This window comes from Rhinocladiella mackenziei (genome assembly GCF_000835555.1).
Source record: "Rhinocladiella mackenziei CBS 650.93 unplaced genomic scaffold supercont1.3, whole genome shotgun sequence".
Classification (NCBI taxonomy): Eukaryota; Fungi; Ascomycota; class Eurotiomycetes; order Chaetothyriales; family Herpotrichiellaceae; genus Rhinocladiella; species Rhinocladiella mackenziei.
In genome coordinates, this window is record NW_013550602.1 from 1,298,671 (window position 1) to 1,318,400 (window position 19,730).

A 19,730-nucleotide genomic window follows, 5' to 3' on the forward strand; every position below is an offset into this window, starting at 1 on the left:
GGAAGAAGGACCACATACGAAACTTCTTCAGGCAACTGATGACTCGATTGAGCGCCACATAGAGTCCGGTGCGTGGTTCACCAGAGAACCCCTTTTCTATCAAACTTGACGCCTCGTCGAACACGATGACCAAGAGTGAGTTAGTGTCACTTACGTTCCGGCACTGCTGAATATTGTTGATCAGGTTTTCGGCAGCATTGAGGAGGCCGTTCAAGGGATCGAGGGGTTCTGTCCACGCCATTTCGAATTGACGACGAATGCTTGAGGAGCGGTCATCGTCGAACTTCTCGACCCAGGCCGGACTGAAAATCAAATCGTTGGCGATAGCCCGAGCTCTCTTAGCTACCGATTCGCAGAACTCGATGCGTATCTTGGAGCGTTGGTTCTGAGTGTCGTTAGCATCGGTAGCTGGTGCAAGCGGTGCCATCTCTGCGTGCCTGTCACCTGCAAGCTTTTCTAGAGTCATCTCGCTAAAGGGCTTGCTCTCCACCCAGATATTCACTGACAGAATCGAATTAGCGAGAGTTTGGTGAAAAAGCCATTAGCAATTTACATATCTCGAAACTGGCTTGGAGCAACGCTGCAGCGAGAGTGTGATTCCACGCTACGATCGCTCTCCTCTCCAGAAAATCACCAGATGTCCCGTGCCGGCTGGTGGGCTCGGGGATGTTGTCTGGCCGCTTCTCGCGCAGGAATGACAGTATCTCTTTATCAGGAGGTGGAAAGCCGGAAGTTCCAGGCTCACGGAGAATGAAGTTGATCATGGGACAGAGTTGGCCGAAAGCATCCGCCAATCTTGATTTGCCCGTACCGCTGCTCTGAACGAATACCAAGGTCTTTGCGTAATACTTGCTCGCATCGAGTAGCTGGTACCGCCGAATGAGGTCCCGCAGCGCAATTAGGGAGTGCGGAAAATAGACGTTGTTCCAATCTTTTTGTAAGGCATGGAAGATAGCTCTTTTCTGAGGGGAGGTCAGTACGTGGAAGGCGGGACTGTTAGTGTTTGTCTCCTCCTTCTTAGCCAGATTCGGGAATAGCTGTTTGTACTGTTCTGGATGGTTTTTCTTCAGCCAGCCCTGTAGCTCTTCCTTAGTCGTATCCTTTAGCCCCTCTTCAAACTCTTTCGGGTAGTTTTCCCGAAGCCAGAGGAGCAGCTCCCACTGGCCTAAATCTTTTCGCTCCTCTTTCGTTATAACGGGCTCTGCTTGGGCGGCTTGAAAGTCTGACCCGGTGTGCCCTGGGTTCGGTTCTGAAGGGGTGCTCATCGTGATGCTATTTAGAATAGCTGGACGTGACGAGAAGAGAGGCGAGGAGGAGAGGCCTCGAGGAGAAGTAGCGAGGAGGTAGTGAGTAGGAGCGGCAGGCAACAGCGGCGGTAGAGCTGATGAACCAGGGATGAGAATATGCCTTGATCAATTCTATTGAAGAGAGGAGAAGATGAAGACGGTGGAAGGGTGTTCAGTCCGTTGAATGATTGATTTGGCTGGTTCTGTTCGAATGAGTAAAAAGGTTGAGGGATCGAATTGCCCCAAGGAGTGACACGACGAACGCGACACGCCAAGCGGGGAAACACCGCAGAAGTGACGCAACGCACGTGACACGCCAAGCCAAGATCGGCAACGTCATCAGGGAAATTCCGACCAGACATAAGAGCTTACATTGCAGCAAGTTTTCTACGGTCTTTGAATATTCTGATGGCTAACGCAACTAGGGGCCGCGGATAGGATATTCACGGGGGTAAAAGCGTAGCTTCTGGATTTTACGGAAGTTTGTCTTTTATGGGGGCCAGCCCCCAAACCCCCAGCCTCACTGCGTTCGAAGGACCAGTAGCTGCAACAGTGCCAAGCCATTGACGCACGTGATTGGCCCATCACGTGTGTCTTGGCAATTCTTGGCGCGCACACACATGCGCGCGTCAAAAAAATAATAACTGTATCGTTCTAAAAGTATAAGTCTAAGTCGTTCTTGAGATCCAGCTGTATGTACACTCGCAAAGCACTCAAAATCAAACGGCGCCTCAAACAACACCCCATCTAATGTCTTCACGCGGGATTCCGGCTGGAAATCTCTCGCCAGATGAGATCCACCTTGGTCGCGGTGACATTGAGATTGGGGACCATCGATTGAGAAGTCGGCGGGGGCAGCTCGGCGGGAATCGATTGTTCGGGTTCCTCTTCACCCGCCTCATCGATTAGAGCCAGAAACGATGAGGATATGTCGCCATCGATCGGTAGAGCGTCGATCCGATCCGGGGAAATGGTGATATACCGGTAATCCGGGTGGTGCGCCTGGAAAAGCCGCAGCCAGGTCATGACATGTCCCTTTCGAACCCGAAAATCCGACCGAAACTGGCGTCGATAGCGGAGATCATGCTCGACGACGCGATCCGAGGGCCGTAACACCACCACGTCTAGTTCCGCGGGCAGATTAGGCAGTATACCGACCGTCTTCATCATGTTTTGTATAAAACTGACACAGTGTCCCGAGTAGTGGTACTGGTGGCCCCGGTAGCGATAGACCATCATTTGCACGTGCGACCGGGCGACAATCATCTCCTCGATTTGGGTCAGCGCGGGTAGATGGGCCGGCCGCTCTCCCGGGTCCATTCCATTCTCGGCGGACATGAGAAAGGGAGTCTTGCCGCCCTGATCCCGCAAGAAACAGGCAGGGCAGATTCCATTCTTCAAGTCCATCGAGAACCACCGTGCGTGACAGCGGCTGCAGGTCTCCACCTTGACCTGATCCATGGTGGCATGAAAACTTTGGATGGACGCTCATTGTTCGGCGGGGAGAAAGCCCGAGGCTGACGGTTCGGGTCGAGGTAGGACGGGCGTCGGTGGAGGAGGAGGGGGGAGAGAGCGCGTTGGGCAAGAGGAGGGAGGATGGAAGGGGGAGGAGGCAGCCCTAGACGTGTAGGAGCTTCTGTGGGCGGTGTGGCACGCCTCTTGAACGGAATCGTCGATGGATGAGATTGGAGGAGAGGAGGCCGCCCTGGACGTGTCGGAGCTATTGTGGGCGATGTCGCAGGCCTCTTGGACGGGATGGTCGGGCATGACGGCTGTTCAGCCCTCCTCTTTTTGGACTTGTCACGACAAGATATACAGGTGGAAAAGATCTTGCTTCCTGGAGCGGCGGTGGCATCTTTGAGAAAAAAGGAGAGGAGGCGCTTTTGAAGACAGGCCGAGCAGTATTTAGAATCGATATCGGACATGACAAAAGGGAAGAGGGTGACAACGTGTCGAAGATATTTGAAGGCGCGTACATATCGCGCACGGAGCGCGAGATCATGTGATTTAGCATTTTTTCGACCAATCAGAAGCGATTTCGCTGGCCAATCAGCGACGACTTCAGTCACGTGAACAAAATTGATGCCCTCGATAATTCTCACACACGCGGGCAGGGGGTTTCGGAGGCTAGAAAAAGCTCCGCTAAACGCTACGCTTTAATAATCAGGATCTCCAATTGTATTTTGGCGGGCAGGTATGTCTACTCGATCGCCAACGTGCACCTCATCAACTTGGGGACCAAGAGCAACGATTCTGCGCGCAAACTCATGCGACCCGATCCGAGGAAGATCATGCCATCGAGATCCGGTAGCCAGCGCTGCGTCAGTGTGTCATATGAGTCGGCGAGAACTTGAATCAAAAAATCCAGCCCCTAGGAGGTGGAAGCTTCGAGAGATCACGAGGTTGGGACGGCTGATTGAAAGCCTTCAGGACTTGGGCCCCCGTTGCTCTTGCCAAAACTTGTCTATGCATATCTTAGAGATCGTGGGGATTCGTCCTGTCATTTTGATCTTTCGGCGGCCATGTCGGTTTGGATAGAGCTCAAGGAGAAAGGGGAGAATGAGCATCTCGGGAAAATACTATAATGATGGAAAATTCTTTGCTTTGCACAGAATTTTTGTTCTTTTCCCTCCCAACTCACCTGCAACCTACGGTTTTATACTGTTGACCTTCCGACCTTGCTTAATCGTGAAGAAAATTAAACAGTCGGAGTTGTCAATACCCCCAGTCAGGGCCTAAGCTGACCCCATGGGGAATTTGAAGTCCAGAGAGTCAATTGCATGCAGCCGGTGGTTTTGATCACCGACTTCAATTTCCGTTCGTATTTTCGATTTCGGTTGATCCGTCCGAGGGGGATGCAAGGCTGAGTGGGGGTCAGAAGCACGGAACGGCCGCGCATACTGGGGGACTGGACGTGGATGATTAATTTGGCCAACATTTTCAACCAAAGGCTTCACGCCACCAAATGAAATCGATCTGTTGAAACTTATCTTCCGCAGCCCCCCGTGGCTTACACTCCACAAGTTACGTGGTATCGTCGATTGTACATTCCAAATTGTTCCGACCAAACAAATTAGGATGCTGTCTCCAAATCTGGCTCCCAAGGACATCTTAGCCAAATCTCCTCCGATTTAGATTGCCATGGCAGGTGAAGACCTGTTTGGGGGGCGAGGCAGAAGAGTATTGAGAGCTTCTGAAGAGCGTAAAGGTGGACGCTGAGGTCAGATGCTATGAAGATGTCAAACTTGGCGAGCGCAAGTGAGATGTATTGAATGCTCTGCCTCTTTGGCAACTGGTCCTCCCAGATTACCAGTATAAATACATGCTTTGTCGACCCCGTTTCTACTCCTATTCTTCCCCTATAAAAGGGTGATAACCCTTTTCCTAGAAAAGAAGTACTGCTCATTGTTCGACAGAAGGGCTGGGCCACAGCATTTCGGCATTATCTGGTAAACAGATCGCCCACCCGTTCGACGTCAATGTTACTTGATGCGGACACAATTGCTTTCGCGCGAGATTGATTTTCCCTGCACAGCCAGAATTATTTCCCATTTGCTGAAGACTGATCACCAATTTCAGTTACCCTCATCCAGGGGAAGGCAATCGATGCTAGACGCCTCCAACGCCCTCCGCGAACGCTTTGCAAAAAGATCGATCAATCAACAACTTACCTTGAGCGTAAACAATCCATAACAACATCGCCGAACTGAATTTACTTTTTGACAGCTCCGAGAAGCCAGCCTCATTAGGCCGCCAAAGATGTTCACAGAGTTATGAAAGTGCACACGGCTAGCGGAACTAGCTAGCAATTTACAACGGCACCTTCAGCTACGCCGGAATTTCCCCCCCACAAGGCTGAGGCGTGGGCCACGGATTTGTGTCTTGGCTTACACACATGGCTTCACCCGCAAATTTGTCGGGGAGTCTCTCAGAGGTGATTGGGTTAAACTAAAGGCCTCGATCAGGTCATATTGACGTGGAGTTGATGCGACAGGTTGAGATTTCTGGTCGGCCTCTACCAATACCAACGGAATAAAATTTTAATGGCGTCATGGGCGTACAGATGCATCAACTTCCTCTGCTACAGCTGATTAGCCCACAGTCAAAAGAGTACAGATTTCGTGCGGACAACGTTCTCCGAGATGTCATCCACAGATCTCATTCGAGGATTCTATTGGGCATCCTCGAGCTCCTTTAGCTTCTTCCTCCTCTCTAGACCATCCCGGGGCCAGACCTTCTCGTCATCATATTCCATGTCTCTAAAAGCGGGAATTTGGTCTGAGAGGACAATCCAAGGCTGCTTTTCGGCGGTCCAGATGTGGACATCGGGGGGCAGAGCATCTGGATTATCCAAAGTCCCCACACGGACAATGCGAAGACGCTGCTGTACAAAGGCTGTGTTGTGGAGATAAACACTCCATACAGCAATGCGGCACTGGGGACAACGAGCAATAGTTTGACCGGCGCCGCTTTCACTAGGCACAATGATCCATTCTGGCTCCTTCTTTAGGATTTTCAACCTATCTGTTTCGATCATGGCATTGAGTGCGAATGAAGCTCCGGTCTCTTTTTGACACCATCGGCAACTGTGCTGTTTCAGCAGAGACTGTTGTCTGCGTGATGTGGTTTTCACTCACTGACAGCAATGAACGACCATTGGTTTCGTCTCCATGGCGTACCGGATTTCTCCACAATCGCATCCCCCTTCCAGGGGAAGGGCAATCCCTTGTGGCGCCATGGTGCGAACTTGAGGCTTCGAAGGGGTTGTGTTAGAGGGGATCGTTGTTATGGTTGGCTCAGAATGAGTTTGGTCACACCTTTCAGCCAGAAAGCACTGCACGACGAACAAAATTTGGTCAAAAATCCTTGCTTATCTCTCGTCTTCGAGTTGGAGAAATAGTCAGGTGATCGGTAAAACTTGTCATTCAATTGGAACGATACATGTAAGTCGACCAAAACCCAGCCGGGGGGTGGTTGAAGGGAGTGTGGATCGGAGATTTTGAGCCAACAGAGGCACTTGAAAGATGGTGTGGAACCGCGGGTGGGATTCGGTAGACTTCAATGTAGCGTGTCCTATCAAACACCCCTGGTGTCACGATCAGCCACAAGAGAGATTTTTTGGTTGTTTTGAAGACCTGATTGGTCGAAAGGGTGAAAAAAAGGTGCATGGAAGATGGAGAAAAAGCAAAATTGATCTGGAAGGTCGGGGCTTTTCGAAGCCATGCGCCTGCAGAGGTGACTAGAGCACGATTGGGGTGACCGGCATGTGCATGCCAGAGCATTGTGATAGAAAAAGGGTGGTGGACGAGTTGGCGAGCAGATTCCCAAACAGTGGATCGAGGACAGGAGTTCCTTTGACAGCATCCGTCGCCGGGTGTCATACCATCTAGTCGGGTCCGGTCCGTGGTGAGCTGAGTGACACGTTGAGAATTCCTCTCCTGTAGATCAAGTCCGATGGTCGATCTTGTCTGCCGTGTCGGGGCGTATGGCGTTGAGTTTGTTGGGAAGTCGACTAGTACAGGCGTCCTCGTAGTACGTATAGGGAGTCTTGGTTCTCCGTCCGTACTCGTAAGGAGATTCATTCGAAGAAAGTTGTATGGCTCTGCCTTGATGGCCCATGTTATTCCAGGTACAAGACTTGCCCTCTAGATAGGTCCAGTGCTGCGTACTTGTACCTATTTAGTGTAAGAAAATTGCCCCAGGTGGCGGAGACAAAATGGCTCGGGCCTTCTCCAAGTCGCCGGAGCCCTTTCTGTTTAACTGAAGGGCCCGTAACAGCTAACTAAGCCTCTCAGCCCAGGTGGTCGCCACATCCACTGGACGCCCTTTCTGCCCTTCCTGTCCGGGTTGACCCAATGCTCGTGAGCTCCAAAACTCCACTTCACGGCCGCCCCAAAATCCCAAAGTCTCTTTCGACCTCAGTGACTGGCTCTCACCTCTTCTCATCCTCGTTCATCATTCTACGTCTTGTACGAATCGCGAGACTAGCCCTAGTCATCCTCAGCCCCCCTTGCATCCGTGACGGTTTCTCTCCATTGCGATCAATACGAATGCACCAGTCACTACCGCAGTCTCTCATCGTGTCAGCTAAGACGGTGCAGATCAATCACCCGCAGCAGGATTCCCTTATCCATACCCACTGTTACACAACCGATTTTACAGTACATACTCCGCTATGGTTCTGCCTGTGATGTGGCTCTCCTCCCATGCACCACCGAGATTGGCCTGGACACCTTTTGCACATGACCGATCGGGGACCGTCAGACAAGCACGTTTTTTACGCATAGCATCGAGCGAGTCAAGCTGACAAGATGCCTCCCCAGCCCGTCTATCCTCTCCCGCTGGATCGTAGTCTGGAGTCATTGACAGGAAGAGGCCCCCACGAGGCCAAACAAAACGGCCACCGACCCCGCCCAGTCAGCTGCAACCCTAGGCTTGACTTCTCCAAAGCTGGGAGCGGGAGCAGACCGAAGGAGTCGTCCAGACGGAGACTTAAACGGAAAGGACAGACGGAGTCTCAAATGAAGAGGCCATGGACTAAGGACCAAAAATTTGAGCTCAGGGCTGGAGGATACGAGTTATGCGCCCGCTCGTTAGCGCCCCGCCGTTGAAGCTACTGTGTGGAAGCCCCCGTGAACAGTCAATTCGAGGCATCGAAGTCATGAAGCAAAGCCATGGGGGTCGAGCTAACGAAAGACCACCCTTTTGTCTTAGCCTTTCCCCGTTACAAGATGCCTGCAAGATCCGCTTTCTTCCATGCCACCATTTTTCATCCAGCGGCTTTTATCCCAGAAATACTTTGCCGCAATCCTGTTTTCCATTTTCTTTTCTCCTCTATGTCCACCGCGTCCTATCGATCTAGCGATTGCTAACAAAGGGACTTTGCCTGCAGGCGTGCTCACGTGCTGGTCCGTGGCTACTAATTTTCGCCTCGGGATCGCCGACTCAGTGTGGCGCATGGGAAACTGTCGATCAGTCCACGCCTTGCCAGGTGCTCAAAACTTCTCGACACTGATTGACGTACCTAACACTCTTGTCTCGGGTGTGAACGACTTGTACAACATATGACTGAGTCCACTCGAGAAAACCCCAAATAATCATCTTGCAAAAACTCGACGCTGTTATTTTCGGAGTGTAGGTCAGCATCAATATTCCACTTCCAACTTCCCCGCATAAACTAAATCGACGACCGAGGAACCTCGATGCCAGGTCTGGGGTGCTAGGAGAACGGCATGAGGTCGAAGTCTTCTTTGCAATTGCTTGAATTTAGGAGGACCGGCAAGGAGGATTTTCGCCGACTTAGGATATGTCGCACAGAACACCGGGGCATGACACCCAACAGGGTGTTTCCAGAACAAGAGATGCTACCGTGGCACAGACCGCCAGATTGCAAACGGTTATGCAGGATGCCCCTCAACTGGAATCAACTGGCCCCAGCGCAAGCAGAGGGCCGACTTCACAGTTACCACATCTCTTAACTGACCGGTCGGGACATCCAAGTGGAAAGCCTCGTCCCAAACCGACAGCCATCCCTCGATCAACTGCCAAAACCCCCAGTGTACGGTCAACGACTCCTCTGAGAAATGTGTCGAGTTCAGCAGGAACTAAGTCGGCCGGAAACTCCAGTTCTATGCCGCAGGACGCACCATTGGCCATGGATTCTAGTCATGCACCGAGAACGAAGGATCCTTCCTTTACCACGAGAAGAATTGCTCGCTCATCAGATGCTTCGAGCGATGAGCGTTCGTCTTCAGATGCAGACCATGATGCCATCTTCAGCATAGTCATGCCCGAAGTCAGTACGGCAAGCCGGCCGACCGATCTGCCTCCTCGACTCATACCCGAATTACAAGCACTAGCCTCGTCCTCGCCAAAGCGATCCGAAGTCCTCAACAAGTCAATGAGCTCAATCAGCAGCCCATCGACCCGACTTTCTAATACACCAAGTCCCTGGAGTGCGTCCACCGCCACAACGACGCCAACATCATGGTCGTCAGCGTCGCCAGGCATTGTGCAACAAGTACCTATGAAACAATCCGGGAAACGGTCACAAACTGTGCCTATTCCAGCACCAAAGCGTGAAAAAGTCCCAAAAATGCCGGCCCTTCCGGAATCGTTCGTCCCTTTGGGGGAGAGCGATTCACCCGCCGGTTCTAATGGGTCAAGGAAGACTCCTAGTAAGAAGAGGACGCCATTGAACACACCTGCGCCGACGCCCCCTCCAAGGACTTCCTCAGCTAGGCAGACGCTGAGCAGGAGCAGCAGTAGAAGTGATGGACAGCGACCAAAACCTGACCTTCAACCTACCCCTTCTCCGGATCTAGAGCGCAGTCCACTCGCCAGGCGCGCGCGAACAGAACCTGAGAATGTTGGAGACTCGGTCCGACAAGGTTCCCTTGCGCGAGCTCACGACGAACTCCAGCAGTCACTGGGCGAAGCACCACCTAGGCCGAGTCGACAAGGCACAAGAACCCTCGGTGACACCAGACCAGTTGTCCTCAATACCCACCGCTCGGGCTTCGCCAGCCGACATCGCGAAATTCTGGATGCTCGCGACGATGGGCTACGCGAACCTGTTGATATTGGAAAAGAGGAGGAGATCTATCCCTCATCGGAGCACCGGCCGACAACTCCTAAAGAGACCGGTGCATCGGTTCCCAGTTCCCCAAGTCGCCTGGGCAAGTTTTCCCGGTTGGGGATCTTTGGTCGTAGAGGCAAATCACCAGCCGCCGATACCGAAAAGAGTCCACGAAACAAGTTGCAACGAAGAGGACCTGCAGCGGGTACAGGTCATGAAGGATATGGAAAGTATGGAAGAAGAGGTCGGAAAGCACAACAGGATAGCGGGTCGTCGAACAACAGTGAAAGTGAAAGATCTGTCAGTAGCACGAGGAGGACACCGCTGTTCTCTTCGAAAGGAAAGGAAAGTCGGAACAGTAGCCGCCACAATCGCAGCAGTCAGTCTGACCTTGACGAATTTGCTGCGACCAGACTGAAACCTGTCCCCATCATTGGCGGATCAGGGAGCAGCATGAAGAGCAACTCCGGGAGCCGCCTTGATGTCTCTGAGAGTCCTCTCCCACCTCCTGGACTGAATCTTGACCAGTGGAGAACGCCATCGCAATCACAGACATCCATTAGCCAACAGTCTGTACAAGACAGCCCCGGGTTCACCACCGCTGCGACTTCGGATCAGGAGAATGTTCCTACGTTAGCACTTCGACGGTCTCAACGTTTCGGAAACGTGGCAGAGAACTTCAATTTACCGACTCCAATTAGAACCGAGGAACGCTCCAGAACGCCATACATAAGCAGTCAAGAGGAAAGCCGGTCTTCTGCTTTGGCAGCATCAACGTCGACACCCAGCACCACTACTGAATTCAATCGCGTCGATCCTACGCTCCAAAAGTCAAGGGATAAGAAACGTCGAAAGCTTAGGTGGAATATTTTCCGGAGGAAAGGTCCAGAGCCTGAACTAGAGTCGGGTATGCGTCCACCGTCCTCATCGCCGGAGGAGATGGCCGTCAGTGTTTCGTCTGTCCCAATTTCTCGGCCTATGCCATACTATGCCATGATGGATTCTGAGAGCGAAATGAACACTAACGAGCAGGTTGGGGATTTCCTCTCACAAGTCGTCGAATCCCCTGCTGTAAGCCCCATGATGGAGGGCTCCGAGAGAGAGGTTCCGGAAGACGACCAAGTGCAACGAATATATGAAGATACTGTGTTCCTTCCGGCCGCTCCCGTATCGCCGCCACAACTATTCGCAAGACCGCCTCCTGCAGTACCTTTAAGAAGTCCAACAGAGCAAATCCCGGTGCAGCTGGATGAGCGTCCACAAAGACAACCACGTCTTGTTCGCGTTGGACGAATACCTCCCGTGGTATCGAGAAACGAACGACTGCATACACCCAGCCGCACATCCTTCTCTCAACCTTTCGTGAGACGGCCAGTCGCTGACAACTCTGATCAGACCCCAGAGGCTAATCCAGACCCGCCACTCCAGATTAGCACAGAGATCCTCCCAAACCGACCATACACAGCTCCGGACAGTGCTAAATCGGCCAGCGCCCCGGCCTTTGGAGAATCGGAGTTTCTACGATTTCCTTCGAGGCAAGCCTCAGAAGTCTCTGCGTCCAGTAGTTCTGAAGGCGTCTTGAGCATCCTCGGCCCCGCGTTGATTCCGGGCCAGCTCGGTAGTGGCCATTCGGGGAGTTTTGCTCGGCAGTCAGATGTCTATGTGCCCAACAGCCCTAGTGTCGACGAGGTCTGGAATGAGTACGATGATTTTATCGACCAGGTACTATCCCCTTCTCGAACAAGGAAAAGTGCGAAGGCCAGAGTCCAGCAGGAAGCTCCGGTTCCAGAACCACCTCGAGATCCCAGTACTTCAGCTGACTCGGCTCGATACGGCACAGCGACACAGACTGAGAGCCCCGATGTCTTTCTGTCTGACTTTCCTGTCCCTGCCATGAAACGGCCGGTACTGGGGCAAGCAGAGGTGACTTCAGCCGCACCCCCAGTCGTATTTCATCCTCCTACGATACCGGAACGATCGGTAGGAGAAGACATTCGACTGCGACGGTCTCGGATTGTTTCAGCCTTACACTCCTCAATTGACCCAGCATCGCCATTCTCGATTCGGGACTTACTTAGCGAATATGAAAGTCCCCATAGGTACAGCTCGAAATTATCTGAGCGCCTGAGTACCTCTACGGCCGGTCGCTCACTCGAGCGTCTGACAATGACCATGAACGCACCAGACATGCAAACCGAGCCGAATCACCAAGAGCAAGTGGCTCTTTTAGATGTGGTCGAACGAAGCAGAGACCCCGTGGGCCAGTCAGAACTTCACTACGCATCATTGATGGTCGCCAAGTGGCTCTCATTCGGACGGGTTCTCTTCTCTCCTGCTCACGATGAAATCCACACTATCCCGGAGCGTCATATTCTCGTGATTGATGGACTGGGAAATGAGGACTGGTCGATCTATTGTGCCGTCACATACGAAGCGCAGAGGGCTTTTGTGCATGATCTCAAGGAGAAAGCAACTCCCAAGGGCTCCAAAGATTCGAAACCGTCCCAACACGCTCCCGACAACCATCGTCGAGCAGAAGTGGTCAGTTTCTACGAGCGATTTCCATTTCCGCCTGCCTTTTTCTCTGCTGTTGTCGTTCGGTTTCCCCCGGCGATGGCTGAGGCAAAGTTGAAGAATATTATATCCGAATGCAGACGAGTATTGCTTCCTGGCGGATATCTGGAGCTCATGCTTCTGGATCTCGACATTGTCAATATGGGCGTTCAGACCCGAAGAGCAGTCCGCGAGCTCAAGTTTAGAATGACGGCGGCAGACAAGCAGATCAGTCTGAGACCAATAATTGATAATGTCCAGAATGTTCTCGGTGGACGTGGATTCTCCAATATCAGTCGCTGTGTGGTGGGAGTACCCGTAGCAGGGCGTCCCACTGGATCGACTGATTCGTCCTCATCTTCACGCTCGAGTGGGGGGTCGGATGGATTCCCGAGGCGTGGAACAGGAGATCCAAGACAAGCAAATGCCTCGCCACGAATGACCTTTTCTCAAGGCCGCGGAGGAGCCAATCTGTCACTGAATGACCTGATTGCTGATCATTCCGAGAACGCCGATGCGAAAATAGGCAAAATAGTCTCAAGAACAGCGAGAACGTGGTGGCAGCATTGCTTTGAAGCCGGGGTGATTCCCGATGGCAATCTTTCCAGAAGCATTTTTGCCGACAAGCACGTATTGGGGGAGTGTAAAAGCCGAGGATCCAGTTTCAAGATGCTAATTGCATATGCACAGCGCCCTGTCTTCGAGGCAAGACGGCGAACGATGAGTGAGCCCGTTGTGCCAACAGTGGCCACGGCTGGAGTTGCTCGACAGGCCCAACCATCTTCTGGTGGATCACGTACAGCATGATCCTAAGGGTATCGTGGTGTATCACGACATCCTTTCCAAGCACGCAAATGGCCCCGGTGGCCTTTATGAATGAAGAACGCGAGACGACTGCAACGACACGACGTTACAGCGAATGTTACTATGAAATAATTGTTTGGAAAGATATCCCCCTCTCATGAACCACGACGTCATTATTTAGAGCGATTTACCATCTGTCGAGAACTGGGACGGCATGTCACTATATCCCGAAAAGCTAACCATACATGGCGGGATGATGTAACACATTTTTGGCACAGAGTCTAGAATGGCGCGAGCCTGGTAGGAGAAACGACTCTCTCATGGAATGGCCGCTGGCGGCCAACCCTCGAGCCGCGATAATATAGACATAATATTCTAATTCTGGCCGCATGTTAAGTTGTCAACACTCTCGTTATCAGAAAGGGACATTACCGCTGAGATGAGGGAAATCGCTCTCTCTGTGTGGCAGGTGAAGCAGGCAACTGTTTCGATACTATTCATAGTAAATGACAGCCGCCGAGGCGTACGGAAAAAGAGTATTCTGTCGCTCCAGATCTTGAAGTTAACTTTGCAGCGGGGCAATCAAGAGTCGAGACAGGCGCCCTACTGCAGAAGGGAAGAGATGCGTGCCACACAATAGCAGTGGGACAACAACACGATCAGACAGCCACTATTTCGGAATATAGAGACTTCTTGCATGCCAGGCACCAATTCCTCGATCTTCCCCTGCTTAGCCGCTCGTGGCAAATGATGCGCGTTTTGTATCCTCGGGCGAAGATCACAGAAATACCTAGGTTATTAGTAGAGGAAAGGCTGTCTTTCTCTCGCTTGGTTTTTCCTTGTCATGTCTTCTCGCTCCACATCCATTCCACACCGAACTTCAGTCTCTTCGACCACTTCTTCGCAGTCCTCTCAGCCTCACCAAAGAATCCCGCAGCCTCAAAGACTCACTGCGCAGCAACTCGCCGAGCGTGTCATCTCGCCAGGCTCAGTGCTCTTCCAGTACAGCGCTGCTCCGCCCCCGGGAAGAGACAGACTGCTACACAGGGGATACACCGAGATGGATCGGAGGCATCCTAGTTCCTTCCAGCAACTGGAAAAGGTAATTCTGCACACTCACAATCCGTCACGATGGCTGACCGGCAATGAAGCTAGGTGAGGGAACATATGCGACGGTCTACAAGGGCCGCAATCGACAGACCGGCGAACTCGTCGCCCTCAAAGAAATCCATCTGGACTCCGAAGAAGGCACGCCGTCGACGGCCATCCGAGAAATCAGTTTGATGAAAGAGCTCAAGCACGAAAACATAGTCACCTTACACGATGTCATTCACACCGAGAACAAACTCATGCTGGTCTTCGAATACATGGACAAAGATCTGAAGAAGTACATGGACACACGTGGCGATCGGGGACAATTAGACCATATTACGATCAAGAGATTCATGCAGGACTTATTGAGGGGGACGGCTTTCTGTCACGAGAACCGAGTGCTTCATCGCGATTTGAAACCTCAGAACTTGCTGATCAACACCAAGGGACAACTGAAGTTGGCGGATTTCGGTCTGGCGAGAGCATTTGGCATTCCGGTGAATACTTTCTCCAACGAAGTGGTCACACTATGGTACAGAGCGCCGGACGTGCTGCTTGGATCCCGGACATACAACACCAGTATCGACATCTGGTCCGCAGGCTGTATCATGGCAGAGATGTATACCGGCCGTCCTTTGTTCCCCGGAACGACCAACGAAGACCAACTCCAAAAGATCTTCCGATTGATGGGCACTCCGTCGGAGCGCACGTGGCCTGGAATTTCCCAGCTGCCCGAGTATAAGAGCAACTTTCCATCCTACGCCACGCAGTCATTACATATTCTGCTGCCGCAAATAGATCCGGTAGGCCTCGACCTATTGGGCAAGCTGCTCCAGCTCAGACCCGAGAATCGAATCAGTGCACAAGAGGCGCTGCAACACCCATGGTTCGCAGATCTCCCGAACTACGCAGGACAAGGAAGGGCCCAAGTCAGTGCTGCTATGCAACAGCCAGCTCCACTCGGGCATCAAGGAGGAGTTCCTGGAGGTTATGGCACTCAACCAGGCATGGTAGGACCGGGCGCTTACTGAACGATATTCTCTTGAAAGGTGATCGCGTTGGATGTGATATGGAATGCGGACGGTGTGGAAAATAAGGAGATCAGTTTCCACGATACGATATGAGATCTCATTCCAAAATTACTCAAACCTAGAATGGAAGAAGAAGTGCTGGCTGAACAAACAGAGCAAGCTACCTTGTGATACCCTTCATATTCTCGAGGCGAAGACACGGACGGAATGCACATGCAGTCTTGATGAGACAGGATCAAAGACAGGATCCATGGTATTATGCTGAGCAACCAGTAGATTGTAATATGTATACATAAACTTGCTGTATTCGAGGCTGAGTCTCAGAGCTGTCGGTGATGGAAGGCGGGAAAAAAATGGATACCACATTAAAGCGGCGGGACCGGAACAGCTGTCGGAGGTCGGTTTTTGGATTTGGAACTCCGCCGATGCACTACCGCTCCTTTCGGTGTCCCAACATACGACCCAAGCTGAAGGACATCCATCCATTGTTCCTTCGGAGTTCAGTCCAAGCTCTTCTTTCTTTCCTCCATCATCTTCTTCAAGATGTTGTCGAGAGCCCGCATCAGGAGCTTCGGCCTGCAGTCATTGCCCAAAAGACAAGCTTACCGGCTTGCTCGCAGAACTGTCACCACCGATGCAGCAAGTTCTCACGCGGAGAGAGATGATGTTCCTGATGTGAGAACCACTCGGGGATTCTAATTGAGGCGGAACAGAAACTGACAATCAAATGCAGGAGGATGACAAACCTTTCCAAGTCAAGCTCTCCGACGAGAGCTTCGAAACTTACAACCTCGAACCTCCTCCGTACACTCTCGACACAACTAAGAAGGAGTTGAAACAGATGTACTATGATATGGTGTCAGTCCGGTGAGTGTTGAAGGCCATGACTTGCGGATGTGTCTGTAATTGACACTGGACTAGTCGTATGGAAATGGCGGCCGACAGACTCTACAAGGAGAAGAAAATTCGAGGTTTCTGTCATTTGTCAACTGGCCAAGAAGCTGTTGCCGTGGGTATTGAACATGCTATTACCAGGCACGACGCGATCATTACTGCCTACCGATGCCATGGTTTTGCGCTCATGCGTGGTGGCACTGTCAAGTCCATCATTGGCGAGCTGCTCGGTCGCCGTGAGGGTATTGCGTATGGAAAAGGTGGATCAATGCATATGTTCGCTCCAAACTTCTATGGCGGGAACGGCATCGTCGGAGCCCAGGTTCCCGTTGGCGCTGGAATTGCCTTTGCACATCAATACACTGGCAGCAAGACGGCGACGCTGACTCTCTACGGCGACGGCGCTTCCAACCAAGGCCAGGTCTTCGAGGCGTTCAACATGGCTAAACTGTGGAATCTTCCGGTTATCTTTGGCTGCGAAAACAACAAATACGGCATGGGAACATCCGCTGCTCGATCATCCGCCTTGACCGAGTACTACAAGCGAGGACAATACATACCAGGTCTGAAGATCAATGCTATGGACGTCCTTGCCGTCAAGGCTGCGGTGCAGTACGGCAAAGAATACACGGCAAACGACAATGGTCCATTGGTGTTTGAATATGTTACCTACCGATATGGTGGCCACTCCATGTCTGATCCTGGCACAACCTACAGAACAAGAGAAGAAATCCAACGAATGCGATCCACGAATGATCCCATCGCCGGTCTTAAGCAGAAAATCCTGGACTGGGGCGTTTGCACAGAGGATCAGCTCAAGCAGATTGACAAGAAGGCTAGAGACGATGTTGACGGAGAAGTCGCAGAAGCCGAGAAGACGGCACCTCCTGAGCCGATTCCGAAGATTCTCTTTGAGGATATCTACGAACGAGGCAGTGAACCGGCGTATATACGTGGCCGCACTCCCGATGAGACTTATTATTATTGATTTTTGACTTTGGGTCGTTCAGGGCTAGGGCAAAAGAGCGGCTTTTGATGCTTTGTATATTTGATGCGTGGTGCTTTTGCTTTATTCTCGTGTCTTGATAGGTGGTGAGGAGACGTAGTACCTAGATTCGCCCTTAAGGCTTCTGTTGGCACATGGCAAGGTAAAATGCTGCAGTAGGAAGCGCTTGGCATGGAAAAACGTGGCGCCAAGCGGTGCCAATGGCGCAGCTAACACCAGTTACCGGCAGCGGCGCTGGTGGAGAACCATCAACCGATGGATGATGCAAACTTGAATTGCAACCGCTAAGTTGGCCTCAGCAGACTCAAAAGCAGAGCCGGCCGGCTGGTTCTTGACCAAACGGCTTTTTGAATTCTACAACACATCCACCGAACCCGCCAACTCTCTGCGACGGGGTTCGTCCTCATGTCAAAATCATGGCGACGGCCGTCAACGAGTCTTCTCCGCTGCTACCACAGCACACATCTTCTGGTGCTTCTCCCTCACGGCCGACTCAGCGGACTGTGACCTTTAACCCTTTGACATCCGTCAGCTCCCAGTCTGGAGCGACATCGTCAGGACCCTTGAGGCATATGCAGAGTTCCTCTCCTGCGTTGACAAACTCGGCACAACCATCCCCCGAACAACAACCTATGCTCAGTGCTTTCAACTCGAAATTGCGACGGAGAAACAGCCATGGAGCCCCACTGCCCACCACCCAGCCATCCACTACGGCACCGAGAGCTGGCGCTCAGCGAACAACCAAGACCACCGAGAAATTGAAGATCTTGCCAAATCCAGACATCGGGGAGGAAGAGCCGGACGAGGAAAGCGGCAGAGATGTATATGCGCAGTTTACAAGAATCAAAGACCCAACAGCGAGAAGAGATGCCGTCAGACTGGGAAAGGCCGACCGAGACCGACTACCTCGAGTTACGGCATACTGTATGGCACAGGGTTATCGTGTTGAAGGTATCATGAAGTTCATGAAATCAAGATCAAGGACAAGAGGGGCCAATCCAAAGCTGTTTGACGAGTGCCTCTATAGTCCATATGACTACGACCACCTGAAAAAACACGACAAGAACAAAGGTGATGGAAGGAGTAACAGTCCGGTGCAAGAAAGAATAGCAAGGGTCATGGCAAGTCCAAGGATAGGACCGGGAGAACGGAGGTACTCAGACAGCGCAGTGGAGGTGGAGGACAACAAAAAACATCGAAGGGATGACCTCATTGACTTGCAAGAGGAATTGGGACCACCGAGTACGGCGGCAGAAGGCCCGCAGCTCACTATGACAGCAACCCAATCCTCCCACGACCCGCGACACGCCGAGGGCGATGATATGCACGAAAGGACAAATTCCGAACTTTCGACCGTGGTACATACATCTGAAATCTTCATCTTCGATTACGGCACTGTCGTGATCTGGGGGATGACTGTACAACAAGAACAAAGATTTTTAAACGACATGTCGAAATTCAGCGACGCCCCATTACCCGCGGATAGCGTTCAAACAGAGAATTTCAACTTTTACTACACGAAAGAATACCAGGCACGAATTTACAACGACTTCATCAGCTTGCGGGAACCGCGGAACCACATGATCAAATTGGCCATCAGCCATGCTCTGGCGCAGAGCGTCAAGACGAGTTTATTTGAGGATCTGGTCAGCGAGACGATCGAAAGAACGAGTCCTCTTCCTGCGTTGATCGCACAGACCGGGAGCGTCAATCTGACGAGACGACAACTGAATATGCAGATCGGAGAATTATTCATTCTGAGAATCAACATCCATCTACAGGGGAGTGTGCTGGACAGTCCAGAATTGATGTGGGCAGAACCACACCTGGAACCTGTGTACGCTGCTGTGAGGAGCTATCTCGAGATTGAACAGCGCGTCGGCCTTTTGACGGAAAGATTGGATGTGATTGCTGGTGAGTGGCCTGTGTCAATGAACGGAAAGAGTGTTGCTGATGAACCTCAGACTTGCTTGCGATATTGAGAGAGCAAGGGAGCAGACGACATGGCGAGGTGTTGGAATGGATCGGTATGGATGTTGCTGCTTCTGCTGGAGTTAACGGTCGCCGCTGACATGTAGTAGTCATTGTCCTCATCGCTGCGGAAATCTTGGTGGCGTAAGTCTTCTTTCCCGCTCGTCAAATCATCCTGGCGGCTGACAAATTTTCCACACAGCGCCATCAATATTGTCGTCGATCTCTACGCTGGAGTCGTCTGAATGTTATCCTCACCTTGAAAATACCTCCCGTCGCCGCACCTCCCACGACTGTCTGCCGCATTCGCCACAACAGCCCAGAAACCCCGGCTTCGACAAGTTCCCATTTCATGTTACCAAATCGAATTTGAAATCCCATCCGACCCACAGGAGATTGTTCTTTATCACATAACAAAAAGCCCGCCGCCGGCTCATCTCAACCTGTCCCCCCAGAATCAACTATCCACTACCTGCAAATATGAAAGAAATACTTTAGCGAGGCGTTGGAGGTGT

General features: G+C 51.9%; 5 protein-coding genes across 5 annotated transcripts; 4 read left to right on the forward strand and 1 right to left on the reverse strand.

Moving 5' to 3' along the window:
• Window positions 1-5,457: 5,457 nt before the first annotated feature.
• On the reverse strand, window positions 5,458-6,024 carry Z518_04002 (uncharacterized protein; the record flags this gene model as incomplete). The annotated part of the gene is made up of 2 exons (XM_013417710.1): window positions 5,458-5,872; window positions 5,924-6,024. 2 exons carry the CDS (start codon window positions 6,022-6,024, stop codon window positions 5,458-5,460), a joined length of 516 nt encoding a protein of 171 aa, XP_013273164.1.
• A 2,568-nt stretch (window positions 6,025-8,592) lies between these two features.
• Z518_04003 (uncharacterized protein) lies at window positions 8,593-13,224 on the forward strand (the record flags this gene model as incomplete). The annotated part of the gene is made up of 1 exon (XM_013417711.1): window positions 8,593-13,224. One exon carries the CDS (start codon window positions 8,593-8,595, stop codon window positions 13,222-13,224), a length of 4,632 nt encoding a protein of 1,543 aa, XP_013273165.1.
• An 841-nt stretch (window positions 13,225-14,065) lies between these two features.
• On the forward strand, window positions 14,066-15,344 carry Z518_04004 (serine/threonine-protein kinase pef1; the record flags this gene model as incomplete). The annotated part of the gene is made up of 2 exons (XM_013417712.1): window positions 14,066-14,323; window positions 14,373-15,344. 2 exons carry the CDS (start codon window positions 14,066-14,068, stop codon window positions 15,342-15,344), a joined length of 1,230 nt encoding a protein of 409 aa, XP_013273166.1.
• A 543-nt stretch (window positions 15,345-15,887) lies between these two features.
• On the forward strand, window positions 15,888-17,226 carry Z518_04005 (pyruvate dehydrogenase (acetyl-transferring) E1 component, alpha subunit; the record flags this gene model as incomplete). The annotated part of the gene is made up of 3 exons (XM_013417713.1): window positions 15,888-16,019; window positions 16,078-16,211; window positions 16,266-17,226. The coding sequence occupies 3 exons, from the start codon at window positions 15,888-15,890 to the stop codon at window positions 17,224-17,226; spliced, it is 1,227 nt and encodes a 408-aa protein (XP_013273167.1).
• A 434-nt stretch (window positions 17,227-17,660) lies between these two features.
• Window positions 17,661-19,460, forward strand: Z518_04006 (uncharacterized protein; the record flags this gene model as incomplete). Its single annotated transcript, XM_013417714.1, has 4 exons — window positions 17,661-19,158; window positions 19,209-19,271; window positions 19,326-19,359; window positions 19,418-19,460. 4 exons carry the CDS (start codon window positions 17,661-17,663, stop codon window positions 19,458-19,460), a joined length of 1,638 nt encoding a protein of 545 aa, XP_013273168.1.
• Between the last annotated feature and the right edge of the window lie 270 nt (window positions 19,461-19,730).